The sequence below is a fragment of the Mercenaria mercenaria genome, chromosome 3, assembly GCF_021730395.1.
Source record: "Mercenaria mercenaria strain notata chromosome 3, MADL_Memer_1, whole genome shotgun sequence".
NCBI lineage: Eukaryota > Metazoa > Mollusca > Bivalvia > Venerida > Veneridae > Mercenaria > Mercenaria mercenaria.
The window spans coordinates 31,255,700-31,279,881 of record NC_069363.1 but is presented as its reverse complement, the minus strand read 5'-3'; the positions used below and the strand labels follow the sequence as shown (position 1 = coordinate 31,279,881).

At 35.3% G+C, this 24,182-nt stretch overlaps 1 protein-coding gene across 3 annotated transcripts in view; it reads left to right on the top strand.

Annotated features, from left to right (window-relative positions):
* LOC123525171 (guanine nucleotide exchange factor subunit RIC1-like) overlaps positions 1–22,566 on the top strand; it is a 126,923-nt gene extending 104,357 nt beyond the window's left edge. For all 3 annotated transcript variants that reach the window (XM_045304010.2, XM_045304008.2, XM_045304006.2), the window contains 2 exons: positions 3,868–4,056; positions 13,258–22,566. In XM_045304010.2, the coding sequence (XP_045159945.2) occupies positions 3,868–4,056; positions 13,258–13,492 (424 nt within the window). In that variant the 3' untranslated portion in view covers positions 13,493–22,566. The remainder of the gene's footprint in view (positions 1–3,867; positions 4,057–13,257) is intronic.
* The last annotated feature ends 1,616 nt before the right edge of the window (positions 22,567–24,182 follow it).

The following is a 24,182-nucleotide window of genomic DNA, read 5'->3' as shown; positions in this document are numbered from 1 at the left end:
TCCGCATTATATCTCTTAAACCCCTTAAAGGAATTTTATAAAACTTGGGTCAAATGATCACCTCATCAAGACGATATGCAGAACCCATGAGTCAGTCATGCTGGCTCAAAGTCAAGGTCACAACTCAAGGTCAAAGGTTTGAGCCTTCCATTTTGTGTCCGCTCTATATCTCCTAAACCCCTTGAAGGATTTTCATCAAACTTGGGTCAAACGATCACCTCATCAAGGCAATGTGCAGAACTTATGAATCAGCCATGTCAGCTCAAGGTCAAGGTCACAACTGAAGGTCAAAGGTTTGAGCCTTCCATTTCGTGTCCGCTCTATATCTCCTAAACCCCTTGAAGGAATTTTATAAAACTTGGGTCAAATGATTACCTCATCAGAACGATGTGCAGAAATTATGAGTCAACCATGCCAGCTCAAGGTCAAGGTCACAACTGAAGGTCAAAGGTTTGAGCCTTCCATTTCGTGTCCGCTCTATATCTCCTAAACCCCTTGAAGGAATTTTATAAAACTTGGGTCAAATGATTACCTCATCAGAACGATGTGCAGAAATTATGAGTCAACCATGCCAGCTCAAGGTCAAGGTCACAACTAAGGGTCAAAGGTATGAGCCTTCCATTTGGTGTCCACTCTGTATCTCCTTAACCCCTTGAAGGATTTTCATCAAACTTGGGTCAAATGATCACCTTATCAAGAACTCATGAGTCAGCCATGTCAATTCAAGGTCAAGGTCACAACTGAAGGTCAAATGTTTCAGCTCTGCATCTCCTAAACCCCTTGAAGGATTTTCATGAAACTTTGGTCAAATGATCACCTCATCAAGACGTTGTGCAGAATTCATGAGTCAGCCATGTCAGTTCAAGGTCAAGGTAACAGCTAAAATAAAAGGTTTACCCTTTCATTATCCATAGCAGTGGCGGGGGATTTAGCTGTCTTTCAGACTGCCTTGTTCTATAAAGAGTGGTATGAAAAAGGCATTAAGTATATACAACACTTCTTTGACTATAGGTCAAAGAGGTTTTATTCCTTCAAAAATTTTAAGTTTATTTTATGATTTGGAAAATATAGATTATTTAAAGTATCATCAGCTAGTTAAATGCATACCACAAAATATAAAGGTAAAGATGAAAGAGAGTAACATAGTATATGATAGAAATGAATCTTTACTTGTCTAAAACAAAAGCACCAAATAAGTTTTTGTATGAAATGCAAATGAAGAAAAAAGGAAAACAAAAATTAAAAAATGAAGCCAAATGGGAAGATGTTTTAGATAAAGAAGAAATAAAATTGAAAAATATATACCGACAAGTATTCAAATCAACTATAGACTCAAAACTGAGAAGTTTTCAATACAAATATATTCACCATCTTATTTCCACTAATAAGTATCTATTAAAGGTAAAATTAAGCAATTCAAGTCTATGCGATTTTTGTAACATGCATGTAGAAGGTCAAGAGCATTTATTTTTGGAATGCCAATATGCTCAACATATGTGGAATAGATTAATTGATTACCTAAATGCCTTAAACATCTCAGCATACTTTAATCTAGAAATAATCAGTTTTGGTCATTTAGTAAGCGGACAAAATAGAAATTTAATAAACTTTCTGATCTTTTTAATGAAATCCTATATTTTTCAGGTGAAAAATAGAAAACTTTTACCTGTCTTTGACAATTTTATTTTATATTTGAAACTACGAATTAAAATAGAACAGGAAATAGCCACAATACATAACAAAATAGAACAACACAGGCAAAAATGGTCAGTTTTTGATAGTACTGGATAAATAATGTGAGCTGTCTTTTAATAACATTTTGTATGAGCTAAAAAATGCATTTTTTCTATCAATAACAGTATACAAATTCTATCGAGAACATCCAAATCTTCATTTTCTTTATTTTTTTTCATTCTATTCCTTTCTCTCCTTTAATTATTGTTGTTTTTTTTTACTCTCCTCCTTTTTTTATCACATTTTTCCAATAATATAGACATATATAATAAAAATAAAATGAATATTGAAGATTAATTAAGAAAGTATTTTGTTTATATCAGTATTGAAAAGAAATAAACTGTCACTAATGTATTTGTTGTAAATGTGCTGTATGTATTGGAAATAAAAATATATTACAAAAATTCTTGATGTCATTAAAATAGAGAAATATTTAAAAAGATCTTAACAACAGATCTTTTTTGTAGATTTAATATATGTTTTGTTTCCACCGAAAAAAAGTGGCTGGGGTAGTTATGTCAACATGTAATATTGAAAGAGGTTTGTTAGGGACATTTATGCTTATATATACTGATATCACCATGTATTCATAGTGACCTGTAAGACCTAAAATCTCTATATCATTAAATAGAATATTATATGTTTTATAAAGTATCCTCATTTTTAGCTTGACTATTCAAAGAATAGGTAGAGCTCTATTGGACTCACCCATGTGTCGGCATCCGTGTCGGCATCCGCATCCTGATTTGGTTAAGATTTTGTATGTGTCTTCGTCCACATCGGCATCCTGATTTGGTTAAGATTTTGTATGTAAGCTGGTATCTCAGTAATCACTTGTGGGAATGGATTGAAACTTCACATACTTATTTACTGTGATAAACTGACTTACATTGCACAGGTTCCATAACTTTATTTGCTTTTTTTACAAAATTATGCCTCTTTTCGACTTAGAAATTTTTGGTTTCAGTTTTATATGTAAGCTGGTATCTCAGTACCCACTAATGGGAATGGATTGAAACTTCACACACTTGTTCACTGTGACTATTTGACATGCAGTGCACAGGTTCCATAACTCTACTTTGCATTTTTACAAAATTATGCCCCTTTTTTGACTTAACTGTTTTTGGTTAAGTTTTTGTATGTAAGCTGATATTTCAGTACCTACTGATGGGAAAGGATTGAAACTTCACACACTTTTCCATTGTCATGAGCTGATATGCATTGTACAGGTTCCATAACACTGTTTTGCAATTTTACAAATCATGCCCCTTTTTCGACTTTCGTATTCATTCAATTGACTGTTGAGTAGTCGAGTGTTGCTGTCCTCCGGCAGCTCTTGTTTCAGTTTTATTTAATTTCAGAAATGCTTAAGAAAATGCTCTGTGAAATATAAACCATTGCAGTGACCTTTGCTTTTTCTACTCTTACATGTCTTAGAAACTAATATTCTTCGAGTTCACAGAGTACAAAAAAATTCTAAATTGTAGAAAAAAATTGATCCTGCATCCTGTTAGATATAGACACCAGAGTAGTGATATCAGCTGAAAAAACATATTTTGCTACAACTAATTGCATATATGTTGGCATACTGCCTGCTTGAAAGATTCAAGCGTGGGCAGGAGAACAATTTGATTTGTTGATAGGCCAGGGGGGACTTATTTTTGTACTGGCATTTATTTTATTTATTTCGAATTCTAACACTTTAAAGATTTTCTATTATATAAACAAAGAAAGATTTTACCATGTATTGTCTTGTCAATTAGAACACGTTTCGCAAAATGACCTACTTTTGGCTGTTCCGGTTTACTCTCTTGTATTTAAAACCACATTTTATTCCAGATTAATATCCCTTTCTGGTGTAATTCGAATGTGTTAGAATGGAAATAGATTTTAGTTTTGTGTGCTTTGTTGGCAAATAAAGCACATTTTTTTCATTTAGATGCTTTGTAATTAATCCCTCAGACCTTCAGCCTTTTTGATTAGATTACTATGCATCAGAACTCGAAACCGGACTTTATTTGCCAATAAAGCATGCAAAACTAAAATCTATTTCCCAAACAAAAACTTAAATGAGAAATTGTGCTATAGAATATATAAATATCTATAATGAATTATACCATTAATATCTTTTAGGTATTTGTTTCAAGTGTTGTTGGAAGGAGGATGCCTGGAATGGGCGTTGATTATATCTATAGTTCTACGAGATTCCTCATCTGTGATACGCACAATCAATACAGCTAGTATGACTGACACGCCCCTTGAGATTGTTGCTAGAATGAGAGAGGGGCTATCTTATCTTGAACTGTGGTCAGATACTGAATGGTAAGTAGTTAATGTTCTCATTTTGATATTTCTAACTCACCTAAACTGGACGAAGCAATTATAGGTAAGCGACTAATTATTTATGTTTCTAAAGGCTGGCCACGATTGTGCTTGGAAATAACGAAGGGAATAGGTGGCTGCCATTGACTTGTCTATTGGCCCGAGAAATATACGGGTTAGGTCACATCGTGTACGAGATGATTTTGCCAAAGAATAGCATCTCGCTGCATCAAAATGATGCAGCCTTGAGACCAAAGTGCATGTTTACCGTTAAGATTTATGCTTTATGCGTTGATTAAGACCAGATTTTCAAAAATCGACCGAAAATTGTGTACGCAGTGAGATCGTTACTGAGGCCATTCCATTTTTTTTTTTTGGAAATGTGTTTTTCTGTTATTATGTTGGGGATCTGGGTTGTAGAGACCAGGGTGGGGGTCCATCATTCATAAGGAGTCAAAGTCACACGCCGATTGCCTGTGGTTGCCATGGCAACCGAAAGGAAAAACTTTAAAAATATTCTCCTCAAAACCTAGAAGCCCTAGAGCTTAGATATTTGGTGTGAAGCATTGCCTAGTGGACCTCTACCAAATTTGTTCAAATCATGACCCCGGGGTCAAATTTGACCCTGCCCCAGGGGTCACTTGATTTTACATAGGAAAATCTTAGAAAATCTTCTTCTCAAAAACCAGAAGCCCTAGAGCTTAGATATTTAGTATGAAGCATTGCCTAGTGGACCTCTACCAGATTTGTTCAAATCATGACCCCAGGGTCAAAATTGACCCCGCCCCAGGGGACACTTGATTTTACATAGGAAAATCTTCAAAAATTTTCTAAAAATAAACCAGAAGGCCTAAAGCTTAGATGTGTCACATGTAGCATTGCCTAGTGGACATCTACAAAATTTGTTCAAGTCATGACCCCCGGGGTCAAAATTGACCCCGCCCCAGGGGTCACTTGATTTTACATAGGAAAATCTTAAAAAAATCTTCTTCTCAAAAACCAGAAGGCCTAGAGCTTAGATATTCGACATGTAGCATTGCCTAATGGACATCTGCTAAAGTTGTTCAAATCATGACCCCGGGGTCAAAATTGACCCTGCCCCAGGGGTCACTTGATTTTACATAGGAAAATCTTCAAAAATTTTCTAAAAATAAACCATAAAACCTAGAGCTTAGATATTTCACATGTAGCATTGCCTAGTGGACCTCTACAACATTTGTTCAAATCATGACCCCAGGGGTCACTTGATTTTACATAGGAAAATCTTCAAAAATTTTCTAAAAATAAACCATAAAACCTAGAGCTTAGATATTTGACATGTAGCATGGCGTAATGGACCTCTACAAAATTTATTCAAATCATGACCCCCGGGGTCAAGATTGACCCCGCCCCAGGGGTCACTTGATTTTACATAGGAAAATCTTCAAAAATTTTCTAAAAATAAACCAGAAGGCCTACATCTTAGATATTTGACATGTAGCATTGCCCAGTAGACTTCTGCAAAATTATTCAAATCATGACCCCCGGGGTCAAATTGACCCCGTCCCATGGGATTACTTGATTGTAGATTGAAAAATCTTCAAAATTTTCTAAAAATAAACCAGAAGGCCTAGATCTTAGATATTTGACATGTAGCATTGCCTAGTGGACCTCTACAAAATGTGTTCAAATCTTGTTAAAATGTTTATGCCTATGTGCTCTATGTCAAAACTTGATCATATCATTTTGAGCAGTGGTACTCAGGTGAGCGATACAGGGCCATCATGGCCCTCTTGTTTCTTATTCATTCTTTATTGTAAGAATACCCTTGTAATCCGAAACCTTAGTCATTGTTTCTGATGTAAATATTGCTCACTTTTGACATTTTTAAGTCTGTTTACAATTTTTACTGTTACTCTATATAAAGGTGTCAACAGCAGTAGGCTCCAACATTGGTAATCAAAAGTCATGTCAGATTTTTGCTTTGTAGATGCATGCAATAAGCACAGGTGTGAAAGAAGAAAGTACAAGTAGTTTGTTTGAACAGAAATTTGTAAGAATAGACATACATGCCAATGTAATAGATCCTAATTAATTTGTTTATTCTGTACCTTCCTCACATATGTTTTATGCAATTTGTTCATTTAAAGCAGCAAATTGATTCACTGAAAGTGGTGCTAAATTGGATTGATACAATATCCGGAGAAATAAAATATTCTCCTTTTAGATACCTTCTGAGAATGTAGGATATTGTAAAAAAAGGTTTACATGTGATATTGAGAAGTTGAATTAACATGAAATTTACATTACACTAAAGCAATCTACATAATACTTATAATTTGATTATTTTTAGCTCACCTGTCACATAGTGACAAGGTGAGCTTTTGTGATCACCCTTCGTCCGTCGTCTGTGCGTGCGTGCGTGCATGCGTCCGTCAACAATTTTTTGTCTGCACGATAGTGGTTTCATTTATGATTTTATTTTAACCAAACTTGCACACAACTTGTATCACCATAAGGTCTCGGTTCCCTTCTTGAACTGGCCAGATCCCATTATGGGTTCCAGAGTTATGGCCCCTAAAAGGAAAAATTAGCTATTTTGACCTTGTCTGCACAATAGCAGCTTTATTTAAAATTTGATTTTTAACAAACTGGCACACAACTTGTATCACCATAAGATCTTGGTTCCTTTCTTGAACTAGCCAGATTCCAATATGGGTTCCAGAGTTATGGCCCCTGAACTGGCCAGAATTAGCTATTTTGACCTTGTCTGCACAATAGCAGCTTCATTCATGATTTTATTTTAACCAAACTTGCACACAACTTGTATCACTATAAGATCTTGGTTCCTTTTTTGAACTGGCGAAATTCCATTATGGGTTCCAGAGTTATGGCCCCTGAAAGGGCCAGAATTAGCTATTTTGACCTTGTCTGCACAATAGCAGCTTCATTTATGATTTGATTTTAACCAAACTTGCACACAACTTGTATTACCACAAGATCTTGGTTCCTTTATTGAACTGGCCAGAGATCATCATGGGTTCCAGAGTTATGGCCCCCTAAAGGTCCAAAATTGGCTATTTTGGCTTTTGCAGCCATATAGAGACTTCATTTATGGTTTTATTTGATACAAACTTCCAAAATATCTTCAACAACAATAAATCTTGGATTCCATGACAAATCAGATCCAATCGTAGGTTCCAGAGTTATTTTATATCTGATTACCTCCCCTGATTGTAATCAAAATGGATTTATATCAGTAAGTACTTATAGGACTTATTTGAAATTTCATTATTGTCATTAGTTGGACTGAGCCAATGAGGGTAGATAACTATGGACTGATTTTATGTCAAATTACCTCCCTTTTTTTCAAATTAAAATGGGTATATCTCTGTAACTAATGAAGATACTGATCTGAAATTTCATTTATGTCAACAGATTTATTTGGCAGATCCTTCTTTTGTTCACTTACAATTTTTTTTTATCCCCCGCCAATGAAATCGGGAGGGGGGTACTGAAATGGCGTTGTCCGTCCATCAGTCAGTCCGTCCGTCCGTCCGCAGCCATTTCTCAGTAACTACTTGGTAGAATTTCATGAAACTTGAAATAAACATGAACCAACATACTGCGATGATGCCAGTCAAGTTTTTTTTTTTGATCGGTCAATTTCCCTCAGAGTTATTGCTCTTGATTTAATAAACAGCCATTTCTCAGTAACTAACGGGTAGAATTTCATCAAATTTGAAATAGACATGAATCAAGATACTGCGCTAATGCCCGTCAAGTTTTTTTTTTTGATAGGTCAATTTCCCTCAGAGTTATTATGTCTCCGCCAGGAGACATATTGTTTTTGCCCTGTCCATCCATCCGTCCGTCCGTCCGTCTGTACGTCACACTTCATTTCCGAGCAATAACTGGAGAACCATTTGACCTAGAACCTTCAAACTTTATAGGATTGTAGGGCTGCTGGAGTAGACGACCCCTATTGTTTTTGGGGTCAGTCTGTCAAAGGTCAAGGTCACAGGGGCTTGAACATTGAAAACCATTTCTGATCAATAACTACAGAACCACTTGACCCAGAATGTTGAAACATCATAGGATGATTGGTCATGAAGAGTAGATGACCCCTATTGATTTTGGGGTCACTCCATCAAAGGTCAAGGTCACAGGGGCCTGAACATGGAAAACTATTTCCGATCAATAACTGGAGAACCACTTCACCCAGAATGTTGAAACTTCATAGGATGATTGTACATGCAAAGTAGATGACCCCTATCGATTTTGGGGTCACTCCATTAAAGGTCAAGGTCACAGGGGCCTGAACATTAAAAACCATTTCCGGTCAGTAACTTGAGAACCACTTGACCCAGAATGTTGAAACTTAATAGGATGATTGGTCATGCAGAGTAGATGACCCCTAACGATTTTATGAAAGGTCAAGGCCACAGGGGCCTGAACATTGAAAACCATTTCCGGTCAGTAACTTGAGAACCACTTTACCCAGAATTATGAAACTTCATAGGATGATTGGTCATGCAGAGTAGATGACCTCTAACGATTTTGGGGTCACTCTGTTAAAGGTCAAGGCCACAGGGGCCTGAACATGGAAAACCATTTCCAATCAATAACTTGAGAACCTCTCGACCCAGAATGTTGAAACTTCATAGGATGATTGTTCATACAGAGTAAATGACCCCTATTGTTTTTGGGGTCACTCCATTAAAGGTCAAGGTCACAGGGGCCTGAACATTGATAACCAGTTCCGATCAATAACTTGAGAACCACTTGACCCAGAATGTTGAAACTTCATAGGATGATTGAACATGCAGAGTAGATGACCCCTATTGATTTTGGAGTCAGTCAATTAAAGGTCAAGGTCACAGTGGCCTGTTCATGTAAAATCATTTTTTTGGAAATAACTTGAGAACCACTTGACCTACAATGTTGAAACTTAATAGGATGATTGGGCATGCAGAGTAGATGACCCCTATTTATTTTGAGGTCACTTGATCAAAGGTCAAGGTCACAGGAGCCTGAACAGTGACTTGAGAACCGCTAGGCCAAGAGTGTTGAAATTTAGCGGGATGACTGGACATGCCAAGTAGATGATTCCTATTGCAGCCAACCATCAGTGTCTCTTTGACTTTCGCTCCTGACCCCTATTGACTTCTTGCCTATAGGACTTTGCATTTGGGGAGACATGCGCTTTTTTACAAAAGTATTTTCTAGTTAACCTTGATTTAATGAAAGATGTCCGTCTGCAGCCATTTCTCAGTAACTAGCAGGTAGAATTTCATCAAACTTGAAATAGACATGAACCAAGATACTGCGACGATGCCCTTCAAGTTTTTTTCCGATTGGTCAATTTTCCATATAGTTATTGCCCTTTAATTGTTTAAAAATCCACAGATCTGTACATAACAAACCAATCAATTGGAAGAATATCAGTACACTTCTTTCATTCTTTTCCATGAACATTTATTATAAACATGTGATGCTGTGTACCTACACCTGGTCACCACCTTACCTTGGTCACCCCCCTCCCCCTCACCCCCCAATTTTTTTTTTTTTTCATTTTTCGTTTTCTATCATTTTTTATAATCAACATGTAAACTGTTGTATCCTCACCCCACACCCCACCCAAACAAACCATTCATTTTCTTTTAATTTGATTTTGACTAACGAAATTATTTGCTTCTTGGTAACATTCTTAACTTTTTGCTGGATATATTTTTTACCATTCCTCAACTCTGACCCTTTCGGCGGGGGATTCCAATTCATCGAATTTGCTTGTTTTTTTTTTAATTACTTCCCTTTTACGTTACTATAAACAGCTTATTTTTAGTAACTTTTTTATTATTGGCGGTAGGGAAAAACCGAGACCACTTTCCTGTGGTACAACATGGATGGTACCTCCAATTTCTAGGTGTATTTTGACATATCTGATCCTGATGAAGGTCATTATATGACCGAAACCGGTAGATCTTATTAAATTAGTTAACCACACCCGGTGTTTGATGTGTTGTTCCTCTTAACTCTCTTTTATTAACAGTTTATATCTGTACCTTGTAAGAATTTTTTTCTTTTTGGTTAAATTTCTTCTCCTTGTTGTTCCTGTCCTTTGTGGACTTAGATATTTTTTCTGAGGACCTTCTTGTCCTCAAGTGCAATGATAACAGTTGAGCGATATAGGGCCATCATGGCCCTCTTGTTTATTAGTCTGTTCACAAAAAGATGAATCTACACATCATGTGTAAAAAATAGCATAATTTTTCGTTCTGAAATTGAAACCTTTCTAATCCGAAAATCCCTCTAATCCAAACTATTTTTCTGGTCCAAGCATGTTCGGATTAGACAGGTTCCACTAAAATACTTAAAAAATCTTCTTGTCTAAAACCACAAGACCTAGGCCTTTGATATTTTGTACTTAGCATTGCCTTGTGGTCCTCTACCAAATTTGTTCCACATGTATGACCATATCTTAATGAAACTAAGTCAGAATGTTAATCTTGATGATCTATAGTTCATTTTCGAATCTGGGTCAGTTGGGGTTAAAAAAAAATAGGTCACTAGGTCAAATCAAAGGAAAAGCTTGTTAACACTCTAGAGGCCACATTTATGACAGTATCTTCATTAAAATTGGTAAGAATGTTAATCTTGATTATCTTTAGGTCAAGTTCGAATCTGGGTCATGCGGGGTCAAAATCTAGGTCACCAAGTCAAATCAAAGGAAAAGCTTGTTAACAGTCTAGAGACCACATTTATGACTGTATCTTCATGAAACTTGCTCAGAATGTTAATCTTGATGATCTTTAGGTCAAGTTCGACTCTGGGTCATGTGGGGTAAAAAAAACACTAGGTCACCGGGTCAAATCAAAGGAAAAGCTAGTTAACACTTTAGAGGCCACATTTATGACCATATCTTAATGAAACTTGGTTAGAATGTTAATCTTGATGATCTTTAATTCAGTAGGTCAGGTGAGCGATACAGGGCCTTCATGGCCCTCTTGTTTTCGAATGTGGGAGATTGTAGTCCCTAGAGCCAAAAATAGATATACCTTTAAATGACTTTTTAGCTCAGTTTTTCTGATTGCTTGATGTCCGTCGTCTGTCGTCTCGTCTGTCGTCTGTCTGTCAACATTTAGCTTATGTATGCGATAGAGGCTGTGTTTTTCAACTGATCTTCATGAAATTTGGTCAGAATGATTACCTTGATGAAATCTAGGCCGAGTTCGAAAATGGGTCATCTGGGGTCAAAAACTAGGTCACTAGGTCAAATCAAAGAAAAACCTTGTGTATGCGGTAGAGGCTGTATTTTTCAATTAATTTTCATGAATTTTGGCCAGAATGATTGCCTTAGTGAAATCTAAGTCAAGTTCAAAAATGGGTCATCTGGGGTCAAAAGGTAGGTCACTAGGTCAGATCAAAGGGAAACCTTGTGTATGCGATAGAGGCTGTATTTTTTAGTTGATCTTCCTGAAATTAAGTCAAAATGATAATGAAATCTAGGCTGATTTTGAAAATGGATCATCTAGTGTCAAAAACTAGGTCACTAGGTCAAATCAAAGAAAAAGTGTATGCGATAGAAGCTGTATTTTTCAATTGATCTTCCTGAAATTAAGTCAGAATGATTGCCTTGATGAATTCTATGTTTGTCTTTGCATGGCAACATATTTATGTATGAGGTCAGAGGGTTTTATCTTCTACGGCAAGAGGTCTGTTAAGACATTAAATAATATGTCATATATATATATATATATATATAATGTTTATTTGTTACTTCCATGAAAGGTGTATTCTACTTGTAGTAGCAATGGTGAATGCAGTGATCCATCACTTTATTCTATAACATCATTGTTGTAGTGTTATGAGTGAAGGGTTAGTATGTTAGTGAACATACAACGGAATAATGTATTGGACAATATAAGTGATCAAAATATAGGAGCAACAGTTTGCTTGTACTAAGCGATTAGCAGGACTTGAAATAGTAAATGTGTTATTTCCCCTTAATCAGTAAAAGTTAGGTAAAGGGAAGAATATAAACAAAAATAACAAACTGAATAGATATTCAGTTTTATAATTGTTTTTCTGTTTAGTGCTGCCATTTGGTAAAAAAATTGCACTAACCTGGAAAACAACCTTGCTAATATAGGTTACTGTAACTCACATATGTGTCTATGACCGAAATGCACCTGCCAAAACTTTGTATTGAAATATAGACTATGAGAGGATCACTGTTGCTGATAGTTTAGGATAAGCAAATAATCAGAATGATCTGCTTCCAAACTGAAATAACATGTCATTGACATTTTCTAAATGTTGGTAGGTCATTTATATAAATATGTTTTTATCAATATTAAACATGTCCGCTATATTTGTTAGTACAGTGCAGCATAACTTAGACAGAATTTTTCAGTACACATAGAGCATTAATATGCTGTGAAAACATATTATCCTTTAAAGGTCATTCATATTAATAGAAAGAGAAGCATTGGAATATATGAAACTTTTCCGTTATTGCTAGTATTTTGTCTACTATTCATAAGCTTGAGAAACATGCCCTTTTAAAAGTTTTTCAGAATCTTTTTTTTTTTTTTGGAAAGTAAAGGTTTAAACCCCAGTAAGATGTTTTTAAATCCACTTAATGGCAGTTTACTTTGTCAGGATCAAATAACATTTTTTGAAAGGTTCAGTTGTAGTAATTTATAAAAAGAGTCTAGGGGGGAGGGGAAGGGGAGGGGGAGGTAGGGGTGACTTCTGTGGTAGAGTGGTTGAGGTAACTGACCTTGAATCCCTTGCATCTGACTTCCATAAGTGAGAGTTCTGCTTTGGTCTTCATGTGGGGTAAACATTTACCCAGCTGTGTTGTGGAGGGATGGTGCCACTCAGTATCTGCCCAAGTCTGAAATGATGCCTGGAGGGGCACATTGGGTCTTCCTCTACCAATAAAATTGGGAGGTTGCCATATGATTGTTCGGTGGATGTGACCTTGAACTGTGTGGATATGACCTGAAAAATGATGGAGTCCAAATTTTCAGTGTTCTTATCTATTCGCAGGTTGATATAAAATGCATTTTTGACATGGATAAAATGTGATGTAATATGCAAATACACACTTTTCAGCTTTGCAATATATGTGTTATATGGAACAGAAAAATACTAATTGACTGATATTGCAGGAGTGTTAAGGGTATATATTAATTAATAGGTTGTATATTTCAGTGTCGGATACAAGCCTTTCTTACATGCAATACGAAGTCAAATTCAAGTTCTTACAAAGATTGCAGAACAGGCCCCACCCACACTTAAACTGAACGCAGATGTAGACTGTGTCCCAGCTACAGTTGAGGAAGGGAACCTGTCCCCTGGTACCATGTCAATACATGAAGGTCAAGGTCAGGCAGACTCGCCACCCATACAGGAACCACAAAAACAACATGAATGTGCTATATCTTGATACTGTGTTTATAAGTCAGTGCATGAGCACTTACAGACTATCGTGTTAGTGCATGAGCACTTACAGACTATCGTTATATATTTTGAAAGCAGTGCAAACAGTAAGTTATTTATGCACATAAGTGCTATGGCCAAGATTTGAAGTGCATTCTGGTATATTCGCACTTGATACAGACAGTTGCAGTATGAGATACCACGTGAGGCAAGTCTTCATAAGTGTGAAAGTACAGAGAGCTTCAACAGAGAACAATGTAGCTTTAACAACAAAAGGTCAAAAACCCTGTGAGAAAGAATCATGTATTTTAAGGAGAATTGAAATTTTGCACAATTCAAATGAACAATCAGTTATAATTTGAAAAGTAAAAAAAAATACTCTTGATCCCTGTGAATGGTAATATATTTGGCTAAACATTTGTGCTGTCATCATGGGTTTAGTTGTGGGGTATTAGAATATGCACATTTAAAAATATGTTAGAGGCCTGAAAATCTAGGGAACAAACATGGTGTTTCCAAATATATGTTATAACAAGCAATACTTCACTGGGATTAAACAGAAATCATTCCCAAAAGCTTTCATCTTGAATGAAGCAAGCATTAATTATTTTTAGCTCACCCGAGCACAAATGCTGAGGTGAGCTATTGTGATCGCCTGGCGTCCGTCCGTCCGTCTGTCCGGCCTTACTTCCCTTTTAACAACATCTCCTAAACCACAAGGCCAGTTTTGATGAAACTTCACAGGGATGTTCCTTGTTCCTTGGATGGTCTTCTTTAAAAATTGTTCAAAGAATTGAATTCCATACAGAACACTGGTTGCCATGGCAACCGAAAGGAAAAACTTTAAAAATCTTCTTGTCTAAAATCAATGTCGTTGGGCTTTGATATTTGTTATGTAGCATCATCTAGTGGTCCTCTACCAAGAGTGTTCAAATTATTCCCCTAGGGTCAAATATGAACTCACCCTGGGGGTCACATGGTTTCTATAGATTTATATAGGGAAAAAATTTGAAAATCTTCTTGTCCAAAACCACAGGTCCTAGGGCTTTGATATTTGGTATGTAGCATCATCTAGTAGTCCTCTACCAAAATTGTTCAGATTATATCACTAGGATCAAATATGGCCTGGCCTTGGGGTCAAATTAATTATATAGACTTAATATTATAGGGAAAAACGTTGAAAATCTTCAGGTACAAACCCACAGGGCCTAGGGCTTTGATATTTTGTTTGTAGTATCATCAAGTGGTCCTCTACCAAGTTTATTCAAATTATCCCCCTAGGATCAAATATGGCCCCACCCTGGGGGGTCACATGGTTTATATAGACTTATACAGGGAAAACTTTGAAAATCTTCTTGTACAAAACCACATGGCCTAGGGCTTTGATATTTAGTATGTAGCATTGTGTAATAGTTCTTTACCAAGATTGTTCAAATTATCCCCCTGGGGTTGAAACTGGCCCTTATGGTTTATATAGACTTATATAGGGAAAAACCTTTTAAAACATCTCTTTTCTGAAGCCATAAGGCCCAGAGCTTAGATATTTGGAATGTGGCATTCTGTAGTGGTTCTCTACCAAGATTGTTCAAATTATGACCCTAGGGTCAATATAGGCCATGCCCAGGTGGACCCTTGTTTTACATAGACTTATTTGTTTTTGAAGCAATAGCAAAGAAATTTGGACCACAAGTATAATGTTTGATACAGATTTCAATACTCATCTTGAATAGTCATAATCATGACCTACTGACCTACTTTTTCGTTTTTGAAGTTACAGCATAGAAATTTTGACCACCTGTATAATGTTTGATACAGATTTCAAAACTCATCTTGAATAGTCTTAATCGTGACCTAAAACTCATCTTGAATAGTCTTAATCGTGACCTACTAACCTACTTTCATGTTTTTGAAATTTCAGCAAAGAAATTTGGATCACATGTATAATGTTTGATACAGATTTCAATACTCATCTTGTATAGTCGTAATCATGACCTACTGACCTACTTTCTTGTTTTTGAAGTTACAGCGTAGAAATTTGGACCACATGTATAATTTTTGATACAGATTTCAATACTCATCTTTAATATTCTTAACCCTGATCTACTGACTAACTTTCTTGTTTTTGGAGCTACAGCAAAGAGATTTGGACCACCTGTATAAATTTTTAACAGATTTCAGTAGTTATCTTGAATATTCTTTACCACAACCTATTCACCTAGTTTTTTTGTTTTTAAAGCTTGATAAAGAAATTTGTTCAAGCAAGCAACTAAACTCAGGTGAGTGATGTAGGGCCATCATGACCCTCTTGTTCTGTTTTCCTACATATTACTTTCTTCAAAGGAATATTGCTTACCTCTTTTCATACCTTTTATCACAGTTTTCTAAGAGAAAGCAGTTTTACCTTTTCCAGGTTCAGAGGATGGGTAAAAAATATATGCCTAGCTACTCCACTGATCAGTTGAATAATAAGTACCTTGGTACCACCAGCTTCTAGGTTCATATTTAAAATGTTTGAAGTTCAAAAACTACTATATTTGTTACTCATTGCAAAATGAAAGAAAGAATAAATTGATTAAATGATGTTTAGGCTGATTTTATTGAAAAAAGTTGGTGTAGTCTCTCAAACATGTAAATAAAGCTATTTACTATGTTAGTAACACAAGAAATATCTGGTTGTAAGTATAAGAGAGATAGATATTTCAATCTGTTTGAGACAAATTTGGATTTTTATGTCTGGAGACAGGCCCATGTAATTATTGTTACTTTCTTGCTAAACATACCACCATCTGACACAGTATTCAAGTGTAGGTGTTCAAATGTTCTGGTGTGAATGTGTAAAAGTGTTCTGGTGTGAATGTGTGAAAGTGTTCTGGTGTGAATGTGTAAAAGTGTTCTTGTGTGTATATGTAAAAGTGTTCTGGTGTGAATATGTAAAAGTGCTCTGGTGTGAATGTGTAAAAGTGCTCTGGAGTGAATGTGTAGAAGTGTTCTGGTGTGAATGTGTAAGTGTTCTGGTGTGTATGTGTAAAAGTGTTCTGATGTGTATGTGTAAAAGTGTTCTGATGTGAATGTGTAAAAGTGTTCTGGTGTGAATGTGTAAAAGTGTGCTGGTTTGAATGTGTAAAAGTGTGCTGATGTGAATGTGTAAAAGTGTTCTGGTTTGAATGTGTAGAAGTGTGCTGGTGTGAATGTGTAAAAGTGTTCTGGTGTGAATGTGTAAAAGTGCCATTTTAAGTAAAGTGAAACTGATGAATGAGAACTGTTTTGAGTTGGACTGTGTAAATTGATCTTTTGGACATTTCACAATATCTCAAAATATCTTTAGTATGATACAATATATATTAAAAAAATATGCAAAACAAAAAATTATACCATTTAATTTTAGGGAGTTCCAGGTATCATAAAGTGTATTCATATTTTCTTATCATTTTATTATATCATATCTACTTGAGGCTATTAACATTGATGTAACTTTTAAGTATGTGTTCTTCCATAATAAATTGCCATTTCATCTCTGGTGACTATTACAGGTGATTATTCCACATTCAGTTCATAAGTGTAATTTATTTTATCAAATATAATATATTGTATAGGTTTTATATTATCATATTTGTGTCATTGAATTTCCATAATGCTTTAGATTTAATATTTAAAAAAAGAACAGATAAAGCAGCTACGGAAATAGATAGTGTCTTAACCCTTATCATGCTGGACATGACTGATTATGCCTTTGCGACCAGTGTAGATCATGATCAGCCTGCACATCCATGCAGTCTGATCATGGTCTGCACTGTTCCCCATTCAGTATCTTTTTGGTATGCACCCCTTTTAACAGTTAATGGCACTGTCCAAATTGAAAGATGGACAAGTTCATTATAGAAATTCAGCAGGGTATGGGTTAATGATATGATTACAGAAGTACTACTTTCTGCATGGCACATGATCTTACACAGAGACCTAAAGGGAGGTAATAAAATTAATGGATTCAACAATACTTTCTTCTGTGTTAATGCAATATTTCAAACCAGAGATAACAATTTGCTGGAAATAGTAAATTATAAGGAATTGATATATTTATTTATGTTTATAACAACACACCATTATGACTCTACAAGGGTATCTAGCATGTTAACATGCCTTCTTACAGACACATTTGTTTCTTTTGAAATAGATAAATATATATTAAGGAAAGTCTCTATAGATTTAAGTGTTTTGACTTCTCTCAGAGGCAGGACTCGGCAGTCTCATACATCTTCAAAGCTTTGTGTCTGGAATCTGAATGTAAAATAGGCCAATCAGTATGGTTGAAAATTGACAATGCTTTTATGTAATTGTTATATTTATTCTCAACATTTCATAACATTGATGACATTGGTTCCTGTGGTGGTAAGAACTACCTGAAATCAATGTTTCATTGAAATATGTACAATCCTTACAAAAAAGAAGAAATATAAAATTTAGCATTCAAAAAGTTTTCATTCACAGACTTGCTTAATATTTACCAGTTTGTTCTGTGATATCAGAACTTATTAACTGAGCAATTGTTAGCGTGTGGTATGAGGGGGGTTGGAGAATGTTCTGATATGAAGTTTATTACATTTTTAACAATTTTACATATATATATTTGACATTTTGTATACATGTAAAAATATCTATTTTCATTTGCAAGTGGTAGCATTTTGCATGTACCATCAAGAGGGTAATGATGTTGTTTTAGATAAATGTCATTTACGCTCTACATTGTACTCAAGTATTTGATATAAGAGTGATCGGTACCCTGTTGTTTGAAATTTCTTCCACACTATAAGTTAAAGATGTAAGTAGGTTGAACAGTAGTATAAAATGTGTCTTAATCCATGTTGTAAAGTTTTAGAAGCTTTGCCTTTTTAACTACTTAGCTGCACATTTAAATAACACAAACTTGACATTGAAGTCATAACTTTTGCAGCACCTAGCCAAAACATGCAAAATATAAATACTTACTCATGCTCACTTTACATTATTTTCAAAATTTATGTCAAGTACATCAAAATGAGCTGGATATAAACCTTTAGGTGGATAGCTTTAAAACTGAAAAAGTTAAAACCTCCATATTGAACATTTTGAACCTCCCTTGTAGCTATGTCACTTACAGATTTCCAGCGGCATTCTGGTGTTTTGAAAGGAAAAATCACTTCTTAATTTACGGTATGTGCATACCCAGTTTCAGTTTAACCTGAAGCTGTTGCTGCTGACTGCTCTGAACTATTTGCCTTGTATATGTAATGCTTCTACATGCATATATCTTTACACATTTACTTGTGTGTAACACTGTTAAAAGTGAAGCTTTGTTATAAATGGAAGTTAATAATTCACCAAAGATTAAATTATAAGTTTGATTGGTATTTCAGTTTTTTGGGGCTGGTTCCCTGGTTTATGAAAAGTTTTAGAACAAATAAATTGAACAGTATAATCACATTAGAAAACCTCATGTATATGTATGTGTACAATTTAGCAGAAGTTCTAAAACTTTCCCCTTCAGGAAATGCTGGCTCAGTTTTGAAGGAAGAGTCAACCATAATGTTCATATTGTTAAGGTTTGTCAAAGCTATATATAAAAAAATCTTCATACTTTTCAAATGAACATTGAAACTCCAGTGAGTGATTTTGGATCATCATGGCCCTAGTGTTTAAAGACTTGTGTGTGTATTTGAATTTGTGGAGCAAAATTTTTATTCTGTTGTTGATTTTTAGGGTTGTACATATTTTTTGCATGATTGTGAATTCGTGGAGACACAAACTTCTTTCTGGAAAATATTTTGTTAAGTTATCTAAAATCTGGCATTGGTAGTACTGGATTATGTTGTCTTGTAAGTGTAGTATTTATGTCTACCAAGTAAACAATTCATGATGAAGCCTTTGTACATACAGTTTTCACACGTTCTTTGTGTCGGTAAACTCAAAATTGATATGAGCCCACCAGCTTAGCTCAATAAGGAGAGTGCAGATCTACGGATCGCGAGTTCGATCCCTGGGCAGGGCGTATGTTCTCCGTGATGATTTGATAAAAGACATTGTGTCTGACATCATTCATCCTCCACCTCTGATCCATGTGGGGAAGTTGGCAGTTACTTGCGGAGAACAGGTTTGTACTGGTTCAGAATCCAGGAACACTGGTTAGGTTAATTGCCTGCCGTTATATAACTGAAATACTGTTGAAAAACAGTGTTAAACCCAAAACAAACTAACAAAATCGATATTAGTGTTTATATGTTTACGCTATTAGACTTTGAATAAATGTTTACAGTTTGACATTGATATAGTTAGAATGCAAGTTGTACTCAGTGTTTAGCATGAACATTACACAAAAAGAAAACACAGCACTTTTATTAGCTCATCTGATTTTTTTAGAAAAAAATGATGGGTTATTGTCATCACTTGATCGGTGTTGGCGTCTGCGTCGGCGTTGCCTGGTTAAGTTTTATGTTTAGGTCAGCTTTTCTCCTAAACTATCAAAGCTATTGCTTTGAAACTTGGAACACTTGTTCACCATCATAAGCTGACCCTGTACAGCAAGAAACATAACTCCATCCTGCTTTTTGCAAGATTTATGGCCCCTTTTGTCCTTAGAAAATATCAGATTTCTTGGTTAAGTTTTATGTTTAGGTCAACTTTTCTCCTAAACTATCAAAGCTATTACTTTGAAACTTGCAACACTTGTTCACCATCATAAGCTGACCTTGTACATCAAGAAACATAACTCCAGCCTGCTTTTTGCAGAATTATTGCCCCTTTTGGACTTAGAAAATCAGGTTTCTTGGTTAAGTTTTATGTTTAGGTCAGCTTTTCTCCTAAACTATCAAAGCTATTGCTTTAAAACTTGCAACACTTGTTCACCATCATAAGCTGACCCAGTACAGCAAGAAACATAACTCCATCCTGCTTTTTGCAAGATTTATGTCCCCTTCTGGACTTAGAAAATATCAGATTTCTTGGTTAAGTTTTATGTTTAGGTCAACTTTTTCTCTTAAACTATCAAAGCTCTTGCTTTGAAACTTGCAACACTTGTTCACCATCATAAGCTGACCCTGTACAGCAAGAAACATAACTCCATTCTGTTTTTTGCAATAATAATTGCCCCTTTTGGACTTAGAAAATCAGTTTTCTTGGTTGAGTATTATGTTTAAGTCAGCTTTTCTCATAAACTATCAAAGCTATTGCTTTAAAACTTGCAACAGTTTTTCATCATCATAAGTGGATGCTGTACATCAAAAAACATAACTCTATCCTGCTTTTTGTAAGAATGATGGCCCTTTTTAGACTTAGAAAATCATGGGTAGGACAATTTTTCTATTATACAAAAAAATCAGATGAGCGTCAGCATCTGCAAGGCGGTGCTCTTTTTTTCATTAAGTACTTGCTGTACATTGTTATAACTGCATATACAGAATCATATATTTGAGGATGCCAACTTTCTGAAAAGATTGAAAAGAATTAGAAACTCTTAAAGATTGACACTCCAAGAGGTGTTTTCTTTTTGTTAAACTCTTCCATGTTCTTGGATGGCTTAACATTGTTTTTCAGTATCCAGACAGTCCCATCCCCACTAAATCTCCACATCCTCAGTTTTAGTTTCTTAATTTGAATGTTTTCTTAGTCTTGCATTGTGAACATATATCATTTGACCCTACAATGACAGTAACTAAGGGGCACATGTGTTGTATGCTTACACATTTTGTTGCATGTGAAAAGGTCAAGTGGAAGCAATTGTATTTTTATGTTAAACATTTTTTCTTATATTTTCATTTCTTTTGTATTGTTTGAAGAGACGAAAATGTTAGTAGGGAACATGTTTTATATACTTCTGTGATACATATATATTTATTAATGAACAGTCAGTTTTTACCTGTCAGATTGTTTGAATTTTTAATGGTGGTTAATATTGATTAGGTAATGATTTGGTTGAAAGCTATGCCCTGCAAATACTACAATTTTTTTTCAAAAACTGTCATGTAAAATCCTCTAATACAGAGATAAAATGATTTTCATGCTTGGAATTTCTTAACTCTTGTTCAGTAACTGGAGCAGTTTTGAAATTGTAGAACTGTCTTTCAGTGACCATGAATATGACCTACATATACTGACCTACTTCCTTGTTTTTGAAGCTTTAGCAAATGTATTTGTTCAAGCAAGCAACTTAACTCAGGTGAGCGATATAGGGCCATTATGGCCCTCTTGTTTAAAGAAGTTGTGATGTTGCTTTTTATCAGTATTTCTGTCTACTGGTGAAAGTCTATTTCATGTAATTGTAACTGGTTTACAAATGTATAATTATATGCTCTTGTGATTGTTTTAACCCTTAGACTGCTAAATTTCTAAAATGGACTGGTCCATCATTCAATTTGGACAATACCAATTATTATTCACACTGAAAATTTACTGACTGAAGAGCAAACAGTGCGGACCATGATCAGACTGAACTTCCATGCAGGCTGAACTTCCATGCAGGCTGATCATGGTCTGCACTGTTCACAAAGGCATAATCACATGCGGCCAGCTGGCTAAAGGTTAACTGTAATTTACAACTTAGACAAACTGTCAACTTAAATGATATTATTTACTATTTAAACAATTTTTATGAAAAATTATAGAACAATTATCTTTCCAACATCTTTCTTTCTATTTCCTGTTCAGTTGTAAATGTAGATTAATGTCAAGAACCTGTAAATTGAGTGTTTATCTAAAGAAACATTTCCATTCAGATAAACCTTCTGTCCAACAGAGATTATAGCTTTCACATAAAAAGGCCATGACATTATTAAGTAAGGTTTTACATATTTATCAATGAGGAATGTTAATTTTTTTATAAAGTCAGGGCGCATTTTGAGGGTTTAAAGGAGACCTACCATAAGTTAATCTATAAACTTGTTGAGTTATGAGAGTTTCCCTTGCAGCCTCTAATTTTGTATTTACTTTATTAAGTGTGTTGTTGATGATCATTTTAAGTGAGAAGGGTATTATTGTAAAATGCATTCTCTCATCTGTAGTATAAATGTTATCTCACATTTTAATGTGATATGTAAATAAAATATGTCATCATTTTTTCTTCTTATTATTCTTTTACAGTAATGACTAACAATCAATTACTGAATATCATGGCCAAGTGTGGGGTTAGTTAAAGAGACAGTTGTAGTAGGCCTTTCAAGCTACTCAATCCACCCAGAAGAACGTAGCAACGTGCAAAAATGGTGCAAAACCTGACACCTTAAAAAGCCTTACTAGCCTGTAATATGTACATGATTTTGTTTTGCAGCAGAAAAGATAGCTGGTAATGTTAAAAATAAAAGCAGTGCATGATAGTTTATGGAGTAGTCCATGCAGTTAGCGCTGACTACATTCCGTGGGAGAGTGTTACACACAAAGACTGTACGTGGAAACAATGAGTATTTGGATGTGTCATTTGTAGGTTGTACTGGGTGGTATGCCTGACTGTGATACTAGATTGTTTGGTGTATGGTTTTAGGTAACTGTTCATGTCTACTACAGCTGTATTGTTTACTATTGTGTAAAAGGGAACCAGTCTGTTTATATTTTGCCTGCTTTCCAAGAATGTCCAATTCAGAGAAGTGGGGATGTTGGTGAATAACGTCAGATGCCTTACTAAAGTCCATAATGACTACATCTATTTATCTTTTCTGTGCTGCCTCTGCCGTGAATGAAACCCACTAGTTGTGTTTCACATGAGCAGCGGGCACGAAAACCATGTTCGTCAAAGGCATTGCTCACCACGATATGCTCCGGGTACCTTACAACAATACATGTTAAGGACACCGACCTGTAATGTTTTGCAAGAAACCTCACCACCTTTCTCAATGATTGGAGAGACATAAGCCTTTCTATCGGCTCGCTTATAACCGATGACAAGGATTTATTGAAGATGATTCTAAAGATAGGTGCTATTTCTTCCCTCAGAATTCTTTGCTTAATAGCACCAGGTCCTGCAGCCTTATTAGGCTAAGGTTCCTTAAGAGCTTACATAACATCATTCTTCGACACATGCAAAGGAGACACGGCAGGGTAGGGCTCAGTATCCATATGAGGCATGGAAGTGCTGTTATCATTATAAAAGACAGTTAAGAACGTAAGCTTTTTCTTCAAATGTATTTCTTAGAATACCATCTTCAAGAAGGGGGAAACTCCTCAGGAATCGTTTATAGGTTTTTAATAGAACCCCCAAACCCTTTGGTTGTATCGTGCTCGTTTTCGGTCTTATCACATACAGTGTCATTCATGTAATACCAGTTTGCAGCTCTGGTCTTTTTCTGTATCACAGATTTTCATTTGTTTGATTTTGTGAAAATTTTGCAATTTTTTATTTTTATTTTCACTTTGGTATATAACTGATCGCGCTTTTTCATTAATTTTTGATACTAGAGTTGAACCAAGGAATCTTGTGCTTTACAGACACAATTTTAGCCTTGGTGAATTTCTTAGTGAAAGCATCTAAAGTAGATCTAAAACCATCACATATTTCTTGAACAGACTTGGTAAGTCTTTATCAGTTAAGAAATCGTGAGATTCGATCTGGCAAAAATCCACTCTAGCCGAATACAGCATCCCAGATCGAGCTACTGTTATAATAACCCTATTTTACTGACGATAACATACTCTGAAAACCAAGACTTTTCTTTTTCACAGACTGACATTTTACAGTTATT